We start from the raw sequence: 24,917 nt of genomic DNA, 5'->3' as shown, positions 1-24,917 counted from the left end.
AGAGTCAGATAGTATTTCATACTTATTTCTTTCCTAGCATCATTCTTATTTTTTGGAATCAATGATTGCCTCACTTCCCCCCTCCGCCACCAGTATAGTTTTCTATTAACTGATTGTCGTTTCAGTTGCTCAACTAGAGTTGTTGTCTGACTACCAGCAGTTTTTTTTCCCCAAAGCCTCAACCATCCCAGATAATGTTTCATTTCCCCCACCCTGGAGATCGCTCCCTGAAGCCTCCGCTTCCTCTTACTCCAATATGGAGCAGGCTTTGGAGACCCCTTTGTCTTAGAACTCACTTTTTTTGTTTTTGGCCGTGCTGTGCAGCTTGTGGGATCCTATTTCCCCAACCAGGGATTGAACCTGGGCCCTTGGCAGTGAAAGTGTGAAGTCCTCACCACTGGACCACCAGGGAATTCCCTTAGAACTCACTCTTGACAATTTTCTGTATTGGATTTGCTGTTGCACCTGTGGGCCTTCCTTTTTCTTGTTTCTCTGGAGTGCATTATCCAGCAGTTCCCTAAAGAGAGGTACATGGCAGATACACTTTTTGAGTCCTTACCTGGACACATGACTGATAATTCGGTTGGTTGTAAACTTCTAGGACACAAATAATTTTTCCCTCAGACAGTTGAAGGCATTATGTCCTAAAACCCCTTGTTACATTTAAAAAGCCAGTGCCATTTTCTTTCTTTCTTTTTTTTTTTTTTTGCGGTACACGGGCCTCTCACTGCTGTGGCCTCTCCCATTGCGGAGCACAGGTTCTGGATGTGCAGGCTCAGCGGCCATGGCTCACGGGTCAGTGCCATTTTGAGTCATGTTTCCTTCTAAGTGATTCTAACCACCAATCCTACCACCACACCCATAGCCTGAAAGCTTCTAAGGGCTTCTCTTTATTTCTGATATTCTGAAATTTTGAAATGGTATGACTTGGTATGGATTGTTTTATCTTTTTTTACACTGTTGAGCACTAAGTAGACCCTTTCAATGGAAAGACTCATGTCCTTCAGTTCTGGGAAATCTTCGTGTATTTCTTCTTTGATAATTTCTGCCTATTTTCAGTTCTTTTCTTTCTGGACCCCTATTTGATTTTGTACCTCCTGGTTTCCTTTTAAAGTCTTCTGTCTTTTTTCTTCTCTTTTCCATCTTTGTTGTTGTTTTCTTCTCAACTTTGTTTTCCAACCGTTCTATTTATTTTGGTTATATATTTTTATTTTCCAAGACTTTTTCACAGTTACTTTTCATAGTAATCTTTCTTATTTTATAAATTATAATACTTTCCCTTATCTCTCTAAAGATACTAATAATTAAAAAAATTTTTCTCTACATTGACTTTTTTCTTTACTTTTGCTTGTTTTGCTCCATCATTTCTGATGTTTGATTTCTGTTTATACTAAGAGATACTGATTGGAAACTGTATATGTGGGTGAGTGTATGAGAAGATTTGTCAAATTGTAGGGAGATATGGCCATTGTGTTGGAGAACCCACATATAACTGTATGTGCAGGTTTTTTCTTTTTTTTTTCCCCCCAACCTGGGAGGATTTGATGAGGGGTTTTATAACAATGGTTCAAAGTGAGGTCTCTGACGAGATTAGGGTCTTGTGAGCAGGGCTTGTGTAGGTTTTTTCTCTAGATCATTCTCTCTCTTGAGATGAAATTTCCAATCTTCTACCTGGCATTCAGCTATTTGGAAGCTGCTGTTCTGGGGACAGGTGAGGAAAGGGGAATGGAGGTCTACTGTTCTGACTTTTGCTTAACTTTTTTCTACCTTTCACCTCCAAGAATAAACTTCAGTCTCTTTTTTTGAGGTGGTGGTTGGCTGGCTATGTAGCACTGGGGTCTGTTGCACATAATAAGCTTTCACTATGGGGACTTACCTGGTGGTTAAGACACTGCGCTTCCAATGCAGGAGGTGTGAGTTCAATCCCTGGTCAGGGAACTAAGATCCCACATGCTACGTGTGAAGCCAAAAAAAAAAGCTTTCACCAATCCCAGTTTTTTAAAAAAAGTGTTTATTTATTTATTTATTTATTTATTTATTTATTTATTTACTTATGGCTGTGTTGGGTCTTCGATACTGTGTGCGGGCTTTCTCTAGTTGAGGCGAGCGGGGGCTACTCTTCGTTGTGATGCTCACGCTTCTCATTGAAGTGGCTTCTCTTGTTGCGTAGCACGGGCTCTGGGCGTGCGGGCTTCAGTAGTTGTGGTGCACAGGCTTAGTTGCCCCGCGGCAGGTGGGATCCTCCTGGACCAGGGCTCGAACCTGTGTCCCCTGCATTGGCAGGCGGATTTTTTAAAAATTTTTTTTTTATACAGCAGGTTCTTTTTAGTCATCCATTTTGTACACATCAGTGTATACATGTCAATCCCAATCTCCCAATTCATCCCACCACCACCCCCAGCAGGCAGATTCTTAACCACTGTGCCACCAGGAAGTCCTCAATCCCAGTTTTAGAACAGAGCAGTACCCACCTCTGCAGCATCTGGTGCCTCCAACTCCTCATCTTCTCAAGGGGTTGTTAGGGTGAACTGGCCCTCTTCCCTCCTGCAGCAATTTTTTTTTTTTTTTTTTGTGGTACGCGGGCCTCTCACTGTTGTGGCCTCTCCCGTTGCGGAGCACAGGCTCCGGACGCGCAGGCTCAGCGGCCATGGCTCACGGGCTCAGCCACTCCGCGGCATGTGGGATCTTCCCGGACCGGGGCACGAACCCGTGTCCCCTGCATCGGCAGGCGGACTCTCAACCACTGCGCCACCAGGGAAGCCCTTGATCAAGCTTTCTTAATAGTCCTTGCCAATTCTCTTCCTTTGTACCCACCCCAAGGTTGTGTACATTTACCCATTGCTTTCATGGCAACCTCAGGGCCGTGACATCCTAATCTCTAACCCAGACCGCCTTCTTAAGCTTCTCTGTAGATTGGGGTGCAGGTCAACTTACCATTTTCCCAGTGGGCATGTACCTCCCCTCTGTTCTGGGAGACTAGCCCAGTAGATTCTATGAGACAGACTCAGGCTTTTTCTTTTGATTAAGACGTTTTATTATTTATATTTTGAATAAGCAATACATTCAAATAAAAGTCCAAAGATATAAAAGGGTAGATTGTGATGTTTCCGGTCCTATCCCCGGTTCCTCAGCTACCCATAAGTTCTCCTCTTGGGAGGTAACCAATGTTACTGTTTTTTTAAATTTTGGGGGTGTTTTTCCAGAGATATTGCCTGCATACACAAGTAAATACACTTATATAGGCCCCTCCTCCATTCTCCGCTTTAATTCCAAACTTTTCAAAAGGCCCAGCATCAGTGCGGCTGGAACTAAGACTTTCACAGTCAATATTTCAAACATGGAACTTTTTTCCCCAACAAAACCAAGTATCCTTTTAAGCTCCCCCCCCCAGAATGGAAAAGGGGGAAAAGACTGATGAGTTTTCCTGCTCCAACAATGTCTGGAAATTGGTAGCAAGATTTAAGCTGGTGCACTGCACTGGTGAGCAAGGGAGACTGGCAAGGGAGAGGGTGCAGAAGTTCAGCATTGGCAGAGTTAAGATACACCCGCACTTAAATCTTTTCTCATTTTCTCTAGGATTCCAGCCTCCCTGCTACTAGTCAACTTTACTTTTTCTTTTTTTAAAAATTTTTTGATTTTATATTGGAGTATAGTTGATTTATAATGTGTTAGTTTCAGGTGTACAGCAGAGTGATTCAGTTATACATATACATATATCTATTCTTTTTCAGATTCTTTTCCCATATACGTTATTAATTTTACTTTTTCTTGAAGTGACAACCTGGACATATGAAAATACTCGCAAATAACTTAAAAATACTCAGAAAGTCTCCCAGAAACACACAGAGAAGATTCAGGTTTCACAGAGTTGGCCGGGGCATCCAGTGAGCTACCGCAGAGAGCTCTGATTTATTTATCATCTATTTCACACACACTGGAAAGAAGGGAAAGCTATTTATGAAGGAATCAGTACTGGTCCCAAACCCTTCTCTGAGCCTCTTCTCCATCTGAGAAGAGATCTCACCCACTGTGGCCACAGGGGCGGGCATGTGACCAAAGCTGGGCCAAATACAGAATCTCATGTTTCCCTGACCACAGACACTGGTCCAAGGTATGGGTAATGAGCCAGTACAAGTCATCGAGTCCTTCCCCTAGGATTTTCCAAACTGAAGCTGGAAGAACTAGCTTTCCCTGCTGGTTATGAGCCCACAGCTGCCCGTAACCTTCACCATGTGAAGGAGCCAGTCTGCTGTGGAGGCTCTGACCACCCCCCACCACCAAAAAAAAAAAAAGATGTTTGGGGTTGTACTGATGGGATCCAAATCTTCATTCTTATTCACAAACCTGGCTTCACCTTCAACCTTCTCAGGTTGGTTAGCTGTGCCAACCAACTTTCCTTTTGCTTACACTAACCTGCAACAAAATATAGCCTATTTAGCCCCAGCTCTGTATATCTAAGTGCTTACCAGGTATCTCTCTTTGGATGTTCCCTGGTACTTCAGACTCACATCTACAGTACAATGCATCGTCCCTCCCTTACCCACTCTATGTACCCCATTTCCTGTATTCCCTAATCCTGGTTATCAATTCAGCAACTACCCAGATGCCCAAGCCAGAAATCTATAGCTCTACTGGGCTTCTTCCTTTCCACCTGATCCCATCCCTCAAGACCTAATAGGTCCCTAAGTTCTATTCCTCTTCTTAAATATTTCTCATATCTGTTACTCTGTCTTCTACTACCTTTGAGACTCCTTTGGCTCCTTTGTTCCCTCCCCTACCGTGCTGAAAAGGCCATCTCAGAATACTTACCCTGTGTACTGCCTCTGTCGAATGGGGCACCCTTCGGATAAAATTTCCTGGGACCCTTATGGTCCCAGATGATTGGTCTAGAGCAGTTACCATAAGGGCTGGTCAGTAACATATAGGACAGGATGGCGGGAGAGCTCTCCAAAAGGGATATAGAAGATTAATTACACCAGTCAGATCCTCTTGTATGAGGAGATCTGAACCTGAGACACCTAGAGAGCTACTCAGTGGTTGCAAAACAGAAGCTAAAGGATTACGGGGAGAGGGCAGAGGTGATGATAAGGAGAATGCAAAAACTTTTGAGTAAATAGAAGATGAGTAAGCGGAAGCTATGAGTAATCTACAACCTCTGGGTGTATTGAATGGGGGTAAAGTAATTGGCTGGAGTGATAGAAACAAAAAGGGGAGCAAAATTACCATCATGGTCGGGGACAAACTCGCTGTTGAGGAGACAACAGAATAATACTAGTCCTGTCCCGGACCACCACCTGCTTTCCAGTTGCTAAATCGTGTATATCCATCCCGTGTGGCTGGACGACAGCACACTGGTTCCTGTGAGTTTGTGTTCCCATGAGATGCTTCTTATCCTTATGACCTCAACCCACAAATACTATACAGTGTAGTTTAGTCACATAAATTAGTTCCCCAACCGCGTGATGCTTTGCCACCTGTTTATGTGCATACACTATTTCTTCCAACTAGAACAATCTTCTTATCTCCCAGATACCCCTAACTTCGTCACCTGGCTGCCACTGACTCATCTTTCACGACTGGGTGTAGGCTCCTCCTCTAAGCAGCTTTCTGTAACCCAACCAGGTTACACACTCTTCCTTTACTCCAAACAAACTTACTGCTACTGCATATCGTAATTGTGTGTCTCCACAACCAGATGAGCTTATTTTGAGAGCAGAGATGCAACTTTGTTCCCCTTTGCAGCCCCAGCGTCTGGCCCAGCACCCACACAAGGGAGATACTTAGTGGATGCCATTGTTTTTGATAAAGGTCAGTTGCCTAGACTCATTCAAGAACCAAGTTTCATAACCTTCCCTCATCACCCCTCTTTCAACAGATCCACTTGCAGTGATTCCACAGCTTTGTGTATGCGATTCCCCCAGTTCAGAATGCCCTTCTCATCCCTGTGCCCTAATTCGTTGTGGTTTTAATTTGCATTTCCCTCATGATTAGAGATGGTGAACATCTTTTCATGTGCTTATTGGCCATTTGCATATCTTCTTGGGACAAATGTCTTATCAAGTCCTTTGCCCATTTTTGAACTGGGTTGTTTGTTTTTTGTTGTTGAGTTCACAGTCATTTTGTAATATGGAATGGTTTCAGGAACACAACAGGTCTCCAGAGTTTAGAATGGTATGAAAATCCTAGGGGCCTTTGGAAAAGGGGCAGGAAGAGGTAAGGATGTTAAAGAAAGTTTTTAAAGGATTTTAAAAAAGTCTTTAGAAAAGAGAAAAGAAAGTATACTTTCAGGATTCTAAGCTCATTTTTGTATTGTCATTTGGCAACCTTATGGGTTAAATAAGCATTGGTGGGCTACCTTAGAACCTACTATTTTTTTTTTTAAAGACATCTCATTATATATTTTTATTTTAAATTTATTTTATTTATTTACTTTTGGCTGTGTTGGGTCTTCATTGCTGCGCGCGGGCTTTCTCTAGTTGCAGCGAGCGGGGGCTACTCTTCACTGCAGTGCACGGGCTTCTCATTGCGGTGGCTTCTCTCGCTGTGGAGCATGGGCTCTAGGTGTGCGGGCTTCAGTAGTTGTGGCACGCGGGCTCAGTAGTTGTGGTTCATGGGCTCTAGAGCACGGGCTCAGTAGTTGTGGCACATGGGCTTAGTTGCTCCACAGCATGTGCAATCTTCCCGGACCAGGGATCGAACCTGTGTCCCCTGCATTGGCAGGCGGATTCTCAACCACTGTGCCACCAGGGAAGTCCCCCTAACTACTATTTATTTTAAATAGATATGCTTGTTGCTTATCTATTTTTTAAAAAATTATTTATTTTTGGCTGCACTGGGTCTTCGTTGCTGTGCGCGGGTTTTCTCTAGTTGTGGCGAGCGGGGACTGCTCTTCGTTGTGGTACGTGGTTTTCTCATCGTGGTGGCTTCTCTTGTTGCAGAGCACGGGCTCTAGGCACGTGGGCTTCAGTAGTTGTGGCACACGGGCTCAGCAGTTGTGGCTCATGGGCTCTAAGAGTGCAGGCTCAGTAGTCATGGCGCATGGGCTTAGTTGCTCCGCGGCACGTAGGATCTTCCTGGACCAGAGCTCGAACTCATGTCTCCTGTACTGGCAGGTGGACTCAACCACTGCGCCACCAGGGAAGTCCCCTAACCACTATTTATAAACACTTCTTATAAAAAATTCTGTCTTATAATATTCTAATTTTAAAAACTTTGGTATATAATTCATATATATGTTGATGACTATATATGAAAACCTAAATTTGGAAAGTAAGTTGGTTGTACTAATGGATTACAGAAATAATTATTTATATACAATGACTTTAATTGGGAATTTAATATTTTTCTATTACCAGAAGTTGATTTACATGAATCACTTGTAGGATGCCACTATGAGAAAGTATACATGCTACAAAGGTATAGAACTGATATATAAACATGATATAATTGATAGAAACATGAAAACAAGCCTGTAATCTACAGATATAGACAAAGGTTGCAGAAAAGGAAGGATTACACTGAAATCTGTGCTGTTAATTGAAGCAGCTAGAAAAAACAGTATTACTGACCACTGGTAATAGATAAATAACCTCTAAGAATAATATCCAGTTTAAATGACATAAATTATTTTAAAAGAAACTTATTTTATGTACTGAAAATGGATAAACTGTTGGATTTTGAATTTTTGGTAAAATGTTATAAGACCTAGGGGAGACAAATAGCTAATATTATAGGTGTAAAATGTAAGTTACATACTTTAGAATAAGTATGATGTTAAAGTATATTTAGGATTATTTTCAATGTTCCACACGCTATATTCTCTGTAAATAATTAATAGTTAACAAAACATACCATTCTCTAAAAACAAAACAACAAACTCTTTCTTTAAGCTGAAACTAAAGATGAGCTTTCCATTTCTCCTCAGGATCCATATTGCTAACTGTGGAAAGAAAATTACAGAGTAAACATTTAACAAAAGATGAGCAAATCACTAGATTTTAAGTTAGCTTGTAACTAGAAAAACCATTAATTCCTAAAATAATTTTCTTGCTCAATATAAAGCTGGGGTTTTTCTTGGGGGGGTACATATAAAGATGTTGCTGAAGCTTCTACACAAAGTCCAACTTTGCACCTCTTGGTTTTTTTTTTTGCGGTACACGGGCCTCTCACTGTTGTGGCCTCTCCCGTTGCGGAGCACAGACCGGGGCACGAACCCGTGTCCCCTGCATCGGCAGGCGGACTCTCAACCACTGCGCCACCAGGGAAGCCCACCTCTTGCTTTTTAAGGATCAAGCTTCTAAGATTATTAACTTGACAAATTAACTTAACACTAGGGAACAATTATAGAATTACTGCTTTAATATCTTTGAGTTTGCTACCTTTACTGCTGCTAGACCTTTGGATGTTCCCAAATCTTCTAATCGATACATGTAAAATCCTTCGTGGTCGGGTGGTCTGGGAGAGGAGAAGCTCTCTTCCTGCTACATGCCTGTGACTGTCATTCTGGTGGGTGAGGACTGAAACCCCCATGAGAGATTCTCATTCCTGTGGAAGCTTTTGTTCTAACTTGTGATCCCCTGGCCTTTTGCTACTGACCCTTCCTAGTGACTGTCTCTCCAACTTACAGTGACATTCAATGGAGAACTCTGGTGGGTGGTGTTTTTCCTCAAAGGAAACTAGTTCATTTGTTAACAAATATTTTAAGTGCTGGTAATAAAAGAACTAAAATTTGGAAGAATACTTACATATCTTTCCTTCCTTTTCTAATTTTTTCAAATGAAGTAAGAGGTTATGTTCGGCCATTTTATGTAAATGCTCAGGAGTATCCTAAAAGAAAAATGAGAGTGAAAGTAAAGCATTTCTTTTTAAAAAAAGAACAGAGTTAATCTTTTTGAAACTTTTAAAGAAAAAAGGCAAAATAATACAGTCTTAATTCAAATACAGTTTTATAGAGTAATAATCAACACTGTTTCATCTTATATATGTCTTGCTTTGAGTCACCTTATTATTAGAAATATACTTATAGGCAAACAGACTGTAAGCGCCATAAAGACAGTACAGTAGCAGCATCTGTTCACTACTGAATACCCAGTGCTTAGCAAAATGGCACATAGTGGGAACTCAATATTTTATAAATGAATGAATAAATAAACATAAAAATTATTCTAGGTAGTTTTGATGATTCTACAGACAGTTGGCCCTATGGTCTATTTATTAGGTTACATGATAATGTCTTTGCACATTTTTATTAAAAGTATGTATGTTTCCACCTTAAAACTTACAATTTTTCCTTTATTTTTGCCAAGCTAGTAATGTAATACTGACAACTATTATCTGAATGGTAAACAAAATAAATATTCCTTTTATTCTTTTTTCTAAATATATATTTTTAATTTTTTTGGAGTATACCTGATATACAATATTAATGTTAAGTACAATATGGTGCTTCACAATTCTTAAAGGTTATATTCCATTTAGTTATTATAAAATATTGGCTTTATTCCCTGTGCTGTACAATATATTTATCTTCGTAGCTTATTTTATACATAACAGTTTATACTCCCCTAACCTTTTATTGCCCCTCCCCCTTCCCTCTCCCCACCGGTAACCACTAATTTGTTCTCTATAGCTGTGAGTCTGTTTCTTTTTTTGTTATATTCACTAGTTTGTTGTATTTTTTAGGTTCCACATTACAAGTGGTAACATACAGTATCTGTGTCCTTATATTCTTTTTTTGCGATACGCGGGCCTCTCACTGTTGTGGCCTCTCCCGTTGCAGAGCACAGGCTCCGGATGCGCAGGCTCAGCGGCCATGGCTCACGGGCCCAGCCGCTCCGCGGCATGTGGGATCTTCCCGGACCGGGGCACGAACCCGTGTCCCCTGCATCGGCAGGCGGACTCTCAACCACTGTGCCACCAGGGAAGCCCCCTTATATTCTTTAAGTAAGAATTTTCCTGAAGTCAAGCTTCTTGACTAAATTTACTATCTCCATTTCTCAGCTCCCTGAAAATGTTTTGCAAAGATCATATTTTAATCAAAATTCAAAGAATTATTTTCAGTCCTCATTTTACCTGAAATCAACTGGCTAGTCTGTCCGTTTGGAAGAGCTCATCTCTTTTCCCTTGGTTATTCTACCTCTTATGATTTCATCTTCATCCTGGATATTCTTTCCCGATTTCTCTTCAATACTGATGTTCATGATGAATTGTATCATTGACTCTCTTCTCTTTTTACTTGATCAACTTGTCACCGCAACATCATGTGTTAATGATTCCCAAGCAGAAACCTCCAACCCCAAACTCCCTGAAGCTCCAGTACCATATATTATATCCACCAGTGTGATTTCCTAGGTCTAATTATGTGACTCCCTGCCTAAGATCCTTGGGTGGTCATTCCCAGCTTATTGGCTGAAGCCCAAATTTTTTTTAGCATGGCAACCAAGGGCTTCCCCTGACCTGCCATGCCTGCCTTTCTTGCCTCATTTCCTGGGACCCCCTCCCTGCCCATCTACAATATACATTCTGGGCTCCAGTCAGATGCGTTTTCTTTGTGGGTTTTCAAACACACACGATGCTTTTGTGACTTCCAGTGTTTGAACACATCTTTCCTTCTGTCTAGAATGACTTCTCTTCTCCTGTACTCTGCCTCACTCCTTCTTCAAGATCCAATTCAATAATTAAGTTTCTGAAGCTTTTCTGGACAAGCCTCATCACCCTGCATCTTCACCAGGCAGAAATGACTCCTCTTTCCTTTATGCCCTGACGTACTGTGTATGGGCCTTGCAGGAAGCTTGGTGTGATAGAAAAACAAAAGATTTGAGTATCTGACTTCTGACATTTGAGTGTGTGACATCTGCTAGTTTTGTGCCCTTGGAAAAGTTACTTAACTCACACTTTTTGAGTCTGTTTTTAATCTGTTAAGTTGGAATAACAGTATCTTTATGCAGTGAAAATTCAAGGTACTTGAAATTAAGTACTTCAAATTACAATTGTAAATGTGAAGCATTTAGTACAGTGTCTAACACATAGTAATGTGCTCAAAAATGGGAGCTATTATGATACGGCCGGAATTACAAGAATCTGTTTAACATGTCTGTCTTTGCTAATCCATGAGTCCTTTGAGGGCAGGGATCTGTAGTCATCTTTGTGCCTCTGCACCTAGTCCAGTGTGTGGCACATGAAGGCATTCAGTAAACATCTGTGGAATGAATAAATGTCTCTGCAATACCTAATGCTGTTCTATATGTGACAGGTGCTTCACACATGTGTGCAGTGAACACATCTCTGAATGCAGAACAAGCATTTCTGAGGCCTGCATAGTCACTGGATGACCCATCTGTGAGGGTTATCAGAGAGTTCTGCTGTCTGTACTTGGGTTAGAAAAAACTACCCATGTTTCAGTGTATAGTCTAGAGTGGCTAAACTTTAGTATTATGAGGAAATGAACTCTTTTGCAGAATTTAAACATTTACATTGCCCTTTTGCTCCTGGCACTTATTATTGTCAGCCCTTTTAATCATTCATTCCTCCCTTTTAAAACAAAGCACACTGAGATACCTGGTTTTTGATAAATTAGGCCCATGGGACATTATGGTCCTTTACTAATTGAAACTGGCCCAGGTTCCTTTTCAAGCTCATCTTTAGTTATACTCTCAGGTATCTTATGGCCATACAGGTTATGGTAGTGGGAGTTTTAAAACCCAGATAATCTTATTCCATTCTTAACCCCGAAGCAGGTATCTAATAAACATTTGCTGAAAAACTGAATTATACTGATGGATTGCCACACAGTGCTGTCACGCAGTGATGTGCTCAGAGGCCACTGAGTGAGGGGCCCTTTCTCTCTACACTAAGTGACTCTACTCATGCTCTTCCTCATGGCCTTCCTCCTTTTAATCTACTGTTAGCATTGCTACTACTTCTCACTGCTATTATCCCAGTAGCTGTCTCTAGCAGATCGCCCCTTACTTGCTGCCGGTCAGGACACCAGATCATCAAGATGGCTAGAATAATACACAAATCATAACAAAGATTAACCGCCAGGCTGTTGGCAATGGTCTCCCCTACACAGTGGAGTATAAAAGGCTTAATAATGGCTCAGGATGGTTATTTTTGTTCTGCGGGCCAGTGTTTGTCTAACTTCTGTGTTCTAGAAAGTTGAGATTGATGGTCTCAAATCCATACGAGTGACATTACTTAAAAAGTTAACAGACTCATTTTGCTCTGGGATGTGATGAGTTTACCACATCTATAGTCTGCTGAATAGATTATTCTATTAAAATTGTGGCTTTGAACAAATAAGATAAATGAAAATTACCTTGTAAATAACTTTTACAAGATCCATTGCTGTGAAGGACTTTTCAAAGTTCTCATGAAATAATGTAAGAATTTGCTGTTCTCGGATATTTCTGTGAGAAATGTATTGTAGAATTTTAGCTTCGGCATTATGGATTACTGGGCCATGTCCTGCATCAGAATAATTACAAAAACGATTTCAACCAGATAAAAAATTTTAAGTACAACTGAAGTTAATTTACTCTATTTAAAAATATTTCACATAGTATATTGAAAAGGCATACTAAATACACGACAAATAAGAATTATCTGGAAAACCATACAGGTAATAAGAGATCTAAAAATTACATATAATGCCAAAAACCATTAGAGAATTATATGAAAATCTACATAAGATATTATTGTGTTCATTAAAAGTTAGAAAATAAAAATTTAACAATAAAAACAGTAACCACAACAGTATCAATAGGTAATATTTACAGAGTGTTCATTATTTGCCAGACATTACTCTAAATGCTTAATATACATTATCCTTACAAGAATCCCATGAAGTAGGTACTGATACTTTAATTATCCTCTTTGTACAGCAGAAACTGAGGCATAGGGAGGGTGAATAATCTGCCTACAGTTACACAGCTAAGAAGGGGTGGAGCTGGGATTCTGATTCAGGAGCTTTTAACCACTCTGTGCTCTTAACCACTATGCTTATCAAAGATTGAAAAGGGGAATGTAAAAGGTAGCTTCATGTAAGTGACCAAGAGCTATTAAAAATTCACAAGAACCACAGGAGAACCGTAACAATCTTATGTATAGGCTAGCAATTCAGAAACCTTGATAACCCGGATAAAGTTATATTGGAATTTACTCACTCTTTAAGACAGTGAAAATGAATATATTACACAAATCTGCAAGAGGGCTGAGAACAAAATACCAGAAGCAGACAAACCTGTTAGGTAAAGAGCATGGGCTTTAGGATACCGACTATCATTTACTAGCTGTGTGGCTGGGATAGTCTATGAATCTCCGAGTTTATTTCTTCAGCTACCTGCTTCTCTGGGTTTTTGTGAGGACCGCTCTGTGAAGGTCCCTGCACAGTACCTGGCGGGTAGGGTAGCAGGCTTTAATATATGGTAGCTATGGCTATAGACCGTCATTGACATATGAGGTCCTGCTGTGCCAATAAGCCATCACTGGATTTACTAAAGCCAACACTCCAAGAACCTGCACCGGGCAGGCTCTCATTAGCTTTGCTCCAATGTGGATGCATCAAATGTCTACTGTCTTCTCTTTCAAAATAGCTGTCATCCTCCACTCCTTTTATGTCACAATATTAATCCAAATGCCCAGCCTCACTGTATGTTTCCTATCCCCTCAGCAGTGGGAACTCATGAGAGAATATGAAGGTACTGAAGACACTGTATTTACAGATCTTTCCATGGCCCTTTGGTTAGGAACAAGTTGGAAGGACTTAAAAAATTAAGTAATCGAGTCTCTTTTTCCTTCTGGGGGCCTTTGTTGGGTACTGTATCTTTCTTAGCTTTCAGGATGGAGGAGAGATTCGTATTGTAAAGCAGGGCAGTGATAGCTAATATACTAACAACAGGTTTCTTTTTCTGGAGAAAGGAAATAAATACACAGTTTTACAGTTGATATAGAAGCTATTGATATTTCCATATAGTGAGTTAAAAAACTAAAGCTCAGACATCAAATGTTACCCAAGGTTGGTTACATGGCTAAAATGTAGTCCACAACAGAAATCAAGTTAACAAAACTGAAGATAGCTTACGGAATGAAAAAAAGTTTCTTGTTCCAGTAAGTTTATTTCATTTGTTTAATAGTTCTATTAATAGCTGTGCAGATGTTAAAAAATAACCCTCATATCTTTTAAAAAAGTTATTAATACAACTCTCGGTCTTTTAAATTGTATTGCTAGACAAGACTTAGGGGTGTAATTTAGAAAGAAGCAATTTATATGTATCTCTTCAAGGCTGAAACCACAAAGAACACACACAGACAAACCAAAATGAATCTTCCTCATCATTTGACACAAATGGTTTGCTAGATTAATAATATTACCCACCTGGATATATAACTTTAGCTTTGATTTTTAATAATTCTTTTAGGGAGCGCATATAATCATAGAGGTCTTCAAACACGGTTGTTCCTTCCCCTAGGATGCAATCTCCAGAAAAGAGAGCATTTTCCTCTTCTAAAAGTAGGGTCATATGATCATCAGTGTGGCCAGGTGTGTATATAACTCTGGTTGAAAGAAGAAAGAGGAAATAGTAACAGTTATGAACTCTTAGGCTTAGAAGAAATTTTGAGAAGTAAATTATTTTCTGTCTTTATTTCTGGACAAGACATGAATAAATGATGTCAGTAAGTTTTTAAAATAGCTCCTTTTTCTCTTGTGGCCCACTGCAAATTATCATCAGAAAATTCTCTCCTTTAGCTAAATCAAATTTCTCACTCTGAAGTGCAAATTTAATACTTTTGCCCAGGGATAAAACCTGGGCCCCCTACACTGGGAGCACACAGTCTTACCCACTGGACCACCATTCATCTGTCAATAGACACTGAGGTTGTTTCCATGTTTTGGCTATTATAAACAGTACTGTGATGAACACGGGGTACAGATATCCCTTCAACATAATGATTTCGTTTCCTTTGGATATGTACCCTGAAGTGGAGTTGCTGGATCATATGTTTTTAAGGATATATATTTTTGGATTCTTTGCATATTTGTATCTTAAAAACAAAACTGTCATGTTGCTTTAATACCTGATTTTTGAATTTTTTGCTTACTATGCTGTATTTTCCTACATCATTAAATATTTTTCTAAAACATGATTTTTAATGCTTACGTGGTATTTCACTATATGCGTGAATCACAATTCATTTAGTTTCCTATTGTGGGCAGTTTTCCTCCAACAGTAACACTGAATGAGCATCCTTAAAAATGGTGCTTTTGTTATTTTTTGATTTGGTCTCAGAGTTTTTTTTTAACAGAATAGTTTTCCTATTTACATTGCCCTTCTCTCCTCCTTCCCCCATAATGAATATGTCTTACTCACTTCAGTCATTAACTTTCAAGATTTCTGGTTTTTCGACTTCCTTGCTGTCACTTTAAGTTATATGGACTGCATTTTCTTTCGTCTTTTTTTTTTTCCTAGTGATTTGCAAGCTACATACACTTAAGTAGATGTAAGAAAACTGGGCAAATTAACTTCTCTTAATGTCAGTTTTTCACTGAAATGTGAATAGCATGTGTCTTAAAGGACTGCTGGGAGATTCAGGATGAGCATTTAAGTGCTTAGCATAGTATCTGGCACAAAGTTACATGCTTAATAAATGGTAAATATTTTATTTTAGTAGTGGTAATCTAAAAGTTTAAAAGAAACATTATTTTTTCTTTCTTGTTAAAAATTTTAAGAACAAAGCAGGGGCTTCCCTGGGGGCACAGTGGTTAAGAATCTGCCTGCCAATGCATGGGACATGGGTTTGAGCCCTGGTCCGGGAAGATCCCACATGCCGCGGAGCAACTAAGCCCGTGCACCACAACTACTGAGCCTGTACTCTAGAGCCCGCGAGCCACAACTACTGAAGCCTGTGCGCCTAGAGCCCGTGCTCCGCAACAAGAGAAGCCACCGCAATGAGAAGCCCACGCACCGCAACGAAGAGTAGCCACGGCACGCCACAACTAGAGAAAGCCTGTGCACAGCAATGAAGACCCAATGCAGCCAAAAATAAATAAATGAAATAAATTTATATATAAAAAAAGAACAAAGCAGTTTTCATTGATTTCACCCTATATAAGATAAAAAAATTAACATACTTTTATTTCCTCTGTCCTCTTCTCCAACTTTGTTTCTGTTGATAAATAAAACTATGATAATACTTTTAAAGCATGACAAATATTTTTATTTCAATAATTCCTATTTATATTTACATGAAGTTTTTTTTTTGTTTTTTTTCCTTCGCCCATGCTGTGCAGCATGTGGGATCTTAGTTCCCCAAGCAGGGATCAAACCTGTGCCACTGCAGTGGAAGCCCAGAGTCTTAACAACTGGACCGCCAGGGAATTTCCTACATGAAGGTTTATGACTATACCAATAATAAGCCAGATAAAGAACTAAGTCTAGGGGGCTTCCCTGGTGGCGCAGTGGTTAAGAATCCGCCTGCCAATGCAGGGGACACGGGTTCAAGCCGTGGTCCGGGAAGATCCCACATGCCACGGAGCAACTAAGCCCATGTGCCACAACTACTGAGCCCGCGTGCCACAACTACTGAAGCCCTCGTGCCTAGAGGCCGTACTCTGAAACAAGAGAAGCCACCGCAATGACAAGTCGACGCACCGCAACGAAGAGTAGCCCCTGCTCTCCGCAACTAGAGAAAGCCAGTGCGCAGCAACGAGGTCCCAACACAGCCAAAAAACAAACAAACAAACAAACAAAACTAAACTAAGTCTAAGTAATTTGTTCTGCAGAGCTCTTGATTTCTCAGCCACATACAGACAACCCTCTGTACTGGTCATTTTTTTCTGTTATTACTCCTATACTTTGAATTTTACTTCTATTATGGCAGTTTTCACATTGTTTTCTTGTTTGTTTACCATTCTACCTCATAAGGCTATGTACTCCTAAAAGGCAGGACTCCTGTCGTATTCTCATCTTTATATTCCCGTGCTTAGTACTTAGTGGTAGCTAATATTAATATATTGCTTTCCACGTGCCAGGCATTGACTTCAGGGATTTACAGGCATTACACACTTAATCCTTCTCCTAGTATGGGGTGGGTAGCATTAATCTTTCCATTTCACATTATTTTTACATTCTAGATAATAGAATCACAGGAGATAGCAATAAATGTCTGATGGAATAAGGTTTAAATTATATTTTATTTAGCTTGAGAGGTTAATTATCCTTCTCTTTGCCTATTCTAAATAGTATTGGATTTTTATGTGCTTGGAATACTTTAAATAAATTTTCTCAATGATGGGTTTTTTGGGGGGAAGACAGGGCAAATATAATTGCATGTTTGGATTTACTATTAAGGAATTGAAAGTGTGTTTCTGGTTAAAGACTGGATTGAACACCTGCATCTTTTGTTTCCTCCTTAAAACATCAATAAAATTACCATAAAGGGATATTTGAAAAATGGCATAAATCCACAGGGTTGAGGAGAATGGACCATATCAATAAAATTTTAGAAGCTAGAAAGAAGACAGATGAGTGAGAAGTGACTGATCAGACATGAAAATACTGAAGTCTACACTGGCAGTGGTGAAAGCTGAGACCCAACCAGATTTACACTGCAGAATTCTCCAGTCTCAGGACGTGGGGCACCAGGAAAGCAGAAGCAGAGGGTGAAGTGGGGAGCGGAGGCCCAAACAAGGATTTTCTGAGAGTGTATGTAACAAACATTCAGATCTTCGGATTCTCTTCCCGTTTTGAGCAGTTTGACAAGCACCCCAACCCCGCCAAGGGAAAAAACGGGAGATTTAATTTTTGAAGAGGGTAAAACACAGGCACAGATAGAGGTAGTGACATAATCCTGAAAACAGGAAGACTGTGTGAATATATGCATTTCCCCAAGCCTTCTTTCCACACTCAGCTCCTGTAAAGCTGGCAGCCAGGCCTTTATCCAACATGAGGCTTAGAAGAGTCTCTTCTGGGAATTTTACCAGCTCAGGAAGAAAGACTCTAAGATTCCAATGTTGGAGGTTCCCCAACTAAACAATTCATCCAGATGACCCTACAGTGAGGCTCACAACCTACAGGGCTCCCAATAGCTCTGAGGTCTCCCTTAGAAGACATCAGTAAATACCACATCACTATGCATCTGAAGAAAGCCTTTCACACTGAGGAGAGAAAATAAAAACAAACTAGTTTGTAGGCCACAAATTATGAAGAAGGAAATTTCCAAACCCTCCCACAAACCTCCCCTCGATAGCCCCCAGAAAAACTGCCCCACAAAAAACTGTAATGTCCTCAGAGAGATAAGAAGTTGCAACTATGGAACAAGAAAGGATAGTATGAAAGGAGCCTTTAGGGGCAAAAAGAGCTCCTGAAAGTTAAAAATGTGAGAAGAGGAATGAAAAAAATAGGATTACGAGATAAAGCTGATAAAAACCTCCCAGAAAGTACAGCAAACAGGCAAAAAGATAGAAAATAGGAGAAAAAAAAAGTTAAAGGACGAGTCTAAGAGTTCTAACAGAATAATAGGGGTTTTAGTAAACGAAACAGAACAAAACTGGTGAGAAGATATCAACGAGCAACTGTATTTTTCTGCCGAACAAAGCCATACCATCAAAGGTAATTCTGTGTGCCTCTCTTCCTCAAGACCTTGAGAAGCCTACCTAATGATCCAAATGTATTTTCAAGTTTGGTTTTTATTTAAAAAAATTAAAAAAAATTTTTTTGGCTGTGCCATGCGGCATGTGGGATCCTAGTTCCCCGACCAGGGATTGAACCTGCATCCCCTGCACCGGCAGCGAAGAGTGTTAACCGCTGGACTGCCAGGGAAGTCCCTCAAATTTGGTTTTTAGATTCTGGAAGTCATAATGATAAGTAAACCTTTAACAAAGTAAGTTAGATTACATAACTTTTTAAAGCCTACTCTTGTATTAAAAAGAGAATCCATAAAAAGTACACAAAGAAGCTTAAATTATATGCACTAAGCTTAACTCACAGGACCATATTACTAGTAAGTGACAATAAAGGGTCACTAAAAAGATGTGTAATTATCATTAGCAACTAAAGGCTCAGTATTTTCATGGGCTAACTCTAACAAACATTTAAAAGTCAGATAATTTCACTACAATCTATCCCAGAGCATAGAAAAAGAAGGAAAATTTATGACTCCCAAACCTGATAAAGGCTGCACAAAAAAACTACCAATCTCACTAATGAATATTGTTATAAAAATATTAACTAAAATATTAACAAATAGAATTCAAAAGCAAATTTAAAAATAACATCATGACCAAATAAAGTTTATTCAAAAAATGCATGGGTGTTTCAATATTATAAGATCCCTGAAAATAATAATAAAGCTATGGAGAAAGCTGGTAAGATCATCTTCCTAGACATTGCAAAGACATATGACAAAATTCAACTCTGAAATAATAGCATGTAAGAAAACTGAGGGCTTCCCTGGTGGTGTAGTGGTTAAGAATCCGCCTGCCAATGCAGGGGACACGGGTTTGAGCCCTGGTGCGGGAAGATCCCACATGCCTCAGATCAACTAAGCCCGTGCGCTACAACTAGTGAGCCCACGTGCCACAACTACTGAAGCCCAAGCGCCTAGAGCCTGTGCTCTGCAGCAAGAGAAGCCACCGCGATGAGGAGCCCACATACCACAACGAAGAGTAGCCCCCGCTCGCCGCAACTAGAGAAAAGCCTGTGCGCAGCAATGAAGACCCAACGCAGCCAAAAATAAAATAAAAATAAATAAATCTATTAAAAAAATTGAAATGACTATAACTTAGAAGAGTTTCTCCTTTGCCAAAAAAAATCAAATTCTTTAATATTAAATATTGACATGTAAAGTCTTTAAAAAATCTGCTAAAAATGTAACAGATATAAGGTACAAAAACATGAGACACTAGTGTAATGGGAGCAATTATTTTTGAAAGGCATTAAGAACTGACGTTAAGAACTATTATGCTTTTGTGGTTTCTAAGTGTATGCTTTATATATTGCAAACAATTACGATTTTATAGTTGCTCCAAGGGCAAATATTAAAGAGATGTTAAAAATCATCTCTTGTCTGATTTAACCTGCTGCAACCTGTTAATGAAAGTATTTGATGTTATACGAAAATGATTCCAGGAAGTATATTTCCAGCAACTATAAAAATATGTGAAGACAATCTACAGAATGGGAAAAATTTTTGCAAACCATGTCTCTGATAAGGAGTTAAGATCCAAAATATATAAAGAACTCATACAACTCAATAGCAAAAAAACCCCCCAATTTAAAAAATGACCAAAGACCTGAACATTTTTCCGACGAAGATACATGAAAGACCAACAGGGACATGAAAAGATGCTCAAGATTACTAGCCACCAGGCAAATGCAAATTACTGGGTTGGGCAAAAAGTTCGTTAGTTTTTCCCATAAGATAGCACTTGTTGTCTTTAACTTCATTCAAAACAGTTTTGTTAGATTGTATTGTGATAGCTGTCATATCAGCATGCATTAAGAAAAAACTTATCAAAATTGAATTTTTGTGTAGCCATTTTAATATTGAAGATGGAAGAAAAAAAGCAACATTTTCGGCATATTACGCTTTACCATTTCAAGAAAGGTAAAAATGCAACTGAAATGCAAATAAAGATTTGTGCAGTGTATGGAGAAGGTGCCGTGACTGATCGAATGTGTCAAAAGTGGCTTGCGAAGTTTCGTGCTGGAGGTTTCTCACTGGACGATGCTCCACAGTCGGGTAGACCAGTTGAAGTTGATAGCGATCAAATAGAGACATTAATTGAGAACAATCAACATTATACCACGCGGAAGATAGCCGACATCCTCAAAATATCCAAATCAATCACTGAAAATCATTTGCACCAGCTTGGTTATGTTCATCGCTTTGATGTTTGGGTTCCACATACGCGAAGAGAAAAAAATTTCTTGACCGTATTTCTGCACACCATTCTCTACTGAAACGTAACGAAAACGTTCTGTTTTTAAAACAAATTGTGACGGGCAATGAAAAGCGGATACTGTACAATAATGTGGAATAGAAGAGATTGTGGGGCAAGTGAAATTAACCACCACCAATCACACCAAAGGCAGGTCTTCATCCAAAGAAGGTGATGTTGTGTATGTGGTGGGATTGGAAAGGAGTCCTCTGTTATGAGCTCCTTCTGGAAAACCAAACGATTAATTCCAACAAGTACTGCTCCCAATTAGACCAACTGAAAGCAGCACTTGATAAAAAGCATCCGGAATTATTCAAGAGAAAACGCATAATCTTCCATCAGGATAACACAAGACTGCATGTTTCTTTGATGACCAGGCAAAAACTGTTACAGATTGGCTGGGAAGTTCTGATTCATCTGCTGTATTCACCAGACATTGCACCTTCAGATTTCCATTTATTTCAGTCTTTATAAAATTCTCTTAATGGAAAAAATTTCAATTCCCTGGAAGACTATAAGTGGCACCTGGTACAGTTCTTTGCTCAAAAAAATAAAAAGTTTTGGGAAGATGGAATTATGAAGTTGCCTGAAAAGTGGCAGAAGGTAGTGGAACAAAATGGTGAATACGTTGTTCAATAAAGTTCTTGGTGAGGGGAGAAGGAACTGGAGGAAAGTAGTCAAAAGGTACAAATTTCCAATTATAGTGTAAGTACCAGGCATATAATGTACAACATGATGACTATAATTAACACTGCTGTATGATATGTAAAAAAGTTAAGAGAATAAATCCTGAGTTCTCATCACAAGGAGAAAATTTTTCTTTTCTTCTTCTTTTTATTGTATCTATATGATATGACAGATATTAGCTGAATCATATTACATGTAAATCAAACCATCATGGAAAAAAATATGTAGGTGTGGGTATGTATCCTATCTTATAGCCAATCCTATGAACAATCATACATAGAATGCATTTATGGGCAGAACCCAATCTTTTTTTTTTTTTTATAATCTACAAAAACTCATTGGGAGAACCATTCTTTTTCAGGGTCTGCAAATTGCCTTATCCGTCAATGTGCCTGCAACGCCTCCTTTATTATTCCCCTCCCACTCTCCACGCCAGAGCTCAGTTATGGCTTTCTTTGATATTTTCCAGGCTGAAGGCAATTAAGATTTCTTAAATCAGGGGATCAGAAATTCCAATTCTTCAGTCACCTGCGTGGCTAATGCTTTAACTTGCATAAAAACTGTGTTAAAATTCTCTTCACATAGGCAGGAGGGGAAAAGGAAATGACGTCAGAGGTGCTTTAGGAAAGATCCGAGGAACTGCAGCGGTGGCCTTCCCATGCATCAGGTAGAGCACTGATCTAGTTCTGCCACTTCTGTGACAGACAGACTTTGTAACGATGGCTGTCTTAGAAAATGTAGAGCAGTCAACAAAAGCTGTTGGACTGATTTTTCTCTGAGAAATTAAACTTAGTTCACTAGAAAATTCCTGAAAGTTACATCCAGAATCAAATCCTTACTGAAAAACCTTGCTAACTTTCTACTATTTACTAAAGGGTTCTTGGTGGATATTATCTCTCTTTTGTATTTTTTTATGTTCAAAATTGGCAAGCAAAAAAGATCAACTGGTCATCAAACACTTGGAGACTTAGTAAATTTTAACCTTCTTCTTACAGAACTTTTGCTTAACAATGAGTCTTCTTGTTAATATTTAAAATAATTGGGTTTTACTGACTTGATAAAAATGGAAATTGGAAGCCACGGTCATCAGTAAATTAAATATTTTATTCAGATTTTAGCGTAATTAGAATTCATATTTTGGGGCTTCCCTGGTGGTGCAGTGGTTGAGAGTCCGCCTGCCGATGCAGGGGACGCGGGTTCGTGCCCTGGTCCGGGGGTATCCCACATGCCGTGGAGCGGCTGGGCCCGTGAGCCATGGCCGCTGAGCCTGTGCATCTGGAGCCTGTGCTCCGCAATGAGAGGCCACAACAGTGAGAGGCCCGGGTACCACCAAAAAAAAAAAGAATTCATATTTTGGGAAAATATTTACAAAGTCTCCTTAAAAAAGTGAGTTTACTTTTTTGATTCTCTGTATTAGTTTTCCTCCCAAATCTTAAAATAGATAGGTTCTCATACTTTATCTTAATCAGAAGGCAGTAAAACAAAACTTAAATAGAATTCATATAATATGGAGCTCCTTGGCATCAATTCACTACATGAATCTGAGACAGTATTCCACTGAGAGGGGGTGGTGACGGGAAGCAAGATGTGGGAGGCTCTGGGGCACTGATACTGTTTCCTACTTTTTTTTTAGGTTAAAAAAAATTTTTTTTTCTTTAATTGAGGTAACATTGATTTATAACATTACATACGTTTCACGTGTACAACATTATATTTCTACTTCAATATGCTCCCCACCACCAATTTATTTTCCATCATCACGGTACGGTTGATCCCCTTTACCCATTTCACGCCCCCAACTCCCCTCTGGTAACCACTACTCTGTTCTCTGTACCTACACCATATTGTTGTTTCTTGATCTGTGTGTTGCTCATAGGGTTTGTTCAGTTTGTAACAACTCACCGTTTCACACGGATGATAGGTACGCTTTTCTGTTTGAATACTCTAATAAAAAGCTTAAAGTATGTGGTCTGTTCATGGCAGATGGGTGGCAGTAACTTCCAAGCACTGAGTATTCTTAATCCGCAATTAGGTATAGATCTAATATCCATAATTCTGTGATAACCGATAAGCCAGTACTGTGATACCCACGCCTTTGAGACAGAAGACTCAAGGAACCACCTACTGTCTCGACCCCTTTCATTTTCACTAGGTCTGGTGTGTGATGGGCGAAATTCTGTATTGTCCGAGAATACCAAATACTTTTTGAAGTAGCAGCTGTATGATGTTTGTTTTCCTTTGGTACCATGAGCAAATTATACGAGATACTATCATATTTTCAACAAGAGCATTTAAAGCATATTCCCAGAAATTAGTTGGTTTATAAATTAAATTCTGTCAATCACTGCATACTGAAGAAAAGGGAACGCTGGTTTGAAAGGTGGCATGGATACCCATGACTTATTTTCTCTTTCTCATTCTTCTGTTCATTTACTCGCCTCTTTGGAGGTAGTAAATTTACTATGTGTAGGATAAATACCCATTACCTCCTAAGTGCCAGGGACTGAGGATCTAAAGATGAATCTGGGACCTGCCTGTGTCACAGTGGCTAGCTTGTAATCAAACCTATTCCCTCTTTTTCCTGGGCACGAAGTTAAGCTCTATTTCCTTGTCTCTGCACAGTCAGGAGTGGTGCATGACTGAATTTATAGCCAATGCAAGAGATGGCCGGGTCTGTGAAAACCTTCCAGGTAAGATCCCTTTCATGCTCTTTCTCCACCCGCTGGGTTGATGGAGGTACCTGAGCACGGCGACCTCGGAAGCCAAGGAGTGAGGTTAATGGAATCACAAGACGCACGGAGCCTGAAACCTTACTTACAGGAGGGTCACTCACTAGTCAGCACCCCGTTTTGGACTTTATGTGACTGAGAAGTAAACTTCTTTCATGTTTGAGCCATTATGCATTTCTGGGTTGGTTGACCACAGCGACTAGAATTAACTAATATTGTGAAGCTAAGGAGTTGATTACCTTTTCAGGTATTTACATACAAAAAAACTTACAATACAATTTAATACAAAATAATAAAGGTTATAGGAAAGTTAGTGGAGGGAATAGTGAATTATGCCTGGAAAGGGTTCTTGAAGTAAGTAACATGTGGAGTAGGTCTGAAGCATGAACAGATAAGAGTCTGTCAGGGAGATGAGTTGTGGGGAAGGGGCAATGCCTAGTACAGGGGAAGGCACGAGCAAAAGCACGGCCGCACAGAGTGTCCTTGCTAACTATGCCTGTGAGGGGAGTGATGGGAGCGAAGACCAGAGAACTCTGGGGCCAGACTGTGACACGGTCAGGAGA

At 39.7% G+C, this 24,917-nt stretch overlaps 1 protein-coding gene across 1 annotated transcript in view; it reads right to left on the bottom strand.

The window, feature by feature from the left end:
* Window positions 1-7,623: 7,623 nt before the first annotated feature.
* Window positions 7,624-24,917, bottom strand: part of LACTB2 (lactamase beta 2) — a 29,941-nt gene continuing 12,647 nt past the window's right edge. Inside the window, exons 4-7 of the mRNA XM_029223192.1 lie at window positions 14,375-14,553; window positions 12,317-12,465; window positions 8,745-8,826; window positions 7,624-7,939 (exon numbers count right to left, since the gene is read on the bottom strand). Coding sequence (XP_029079025.1) covers window positions 7,896-7,939; window positions 8,745-8,826; window positions 12,317-12,465; window positions 14,375-14,553 — 454 coding nt within the window. The 3' untranslated portion in view covers window positions 7,624-7,895. The remainder of the gene's footprint in view (window positions 7,940-8,744; window positions 8,827-12,316; window positions 12,466-14,374; window positions 14,554-24,917) is intronic.

Source organism: Monodon monoceros, unplaced genomic scaffold, assembly GCF_005190385.1.
Source record: "Monodon monoceros isolate NGI ecotype Baffin Bay Population unplaced genomic scaffold, NGI_Narwhal_1 Super_Scaffold_14, whole genome shotgun sequence".
Lineage (NCBI taxonomy): Eukaryota > Metazoa > Chordata > Mammalia > Artiodactyla > Monodontidae > Monodon > Monodon monoceros.
The sequence above is the reverse complement of the archived record's forward strand: the minus strand, read 5'-3'. Positions and strand labels throughout refer to the sequence as shown.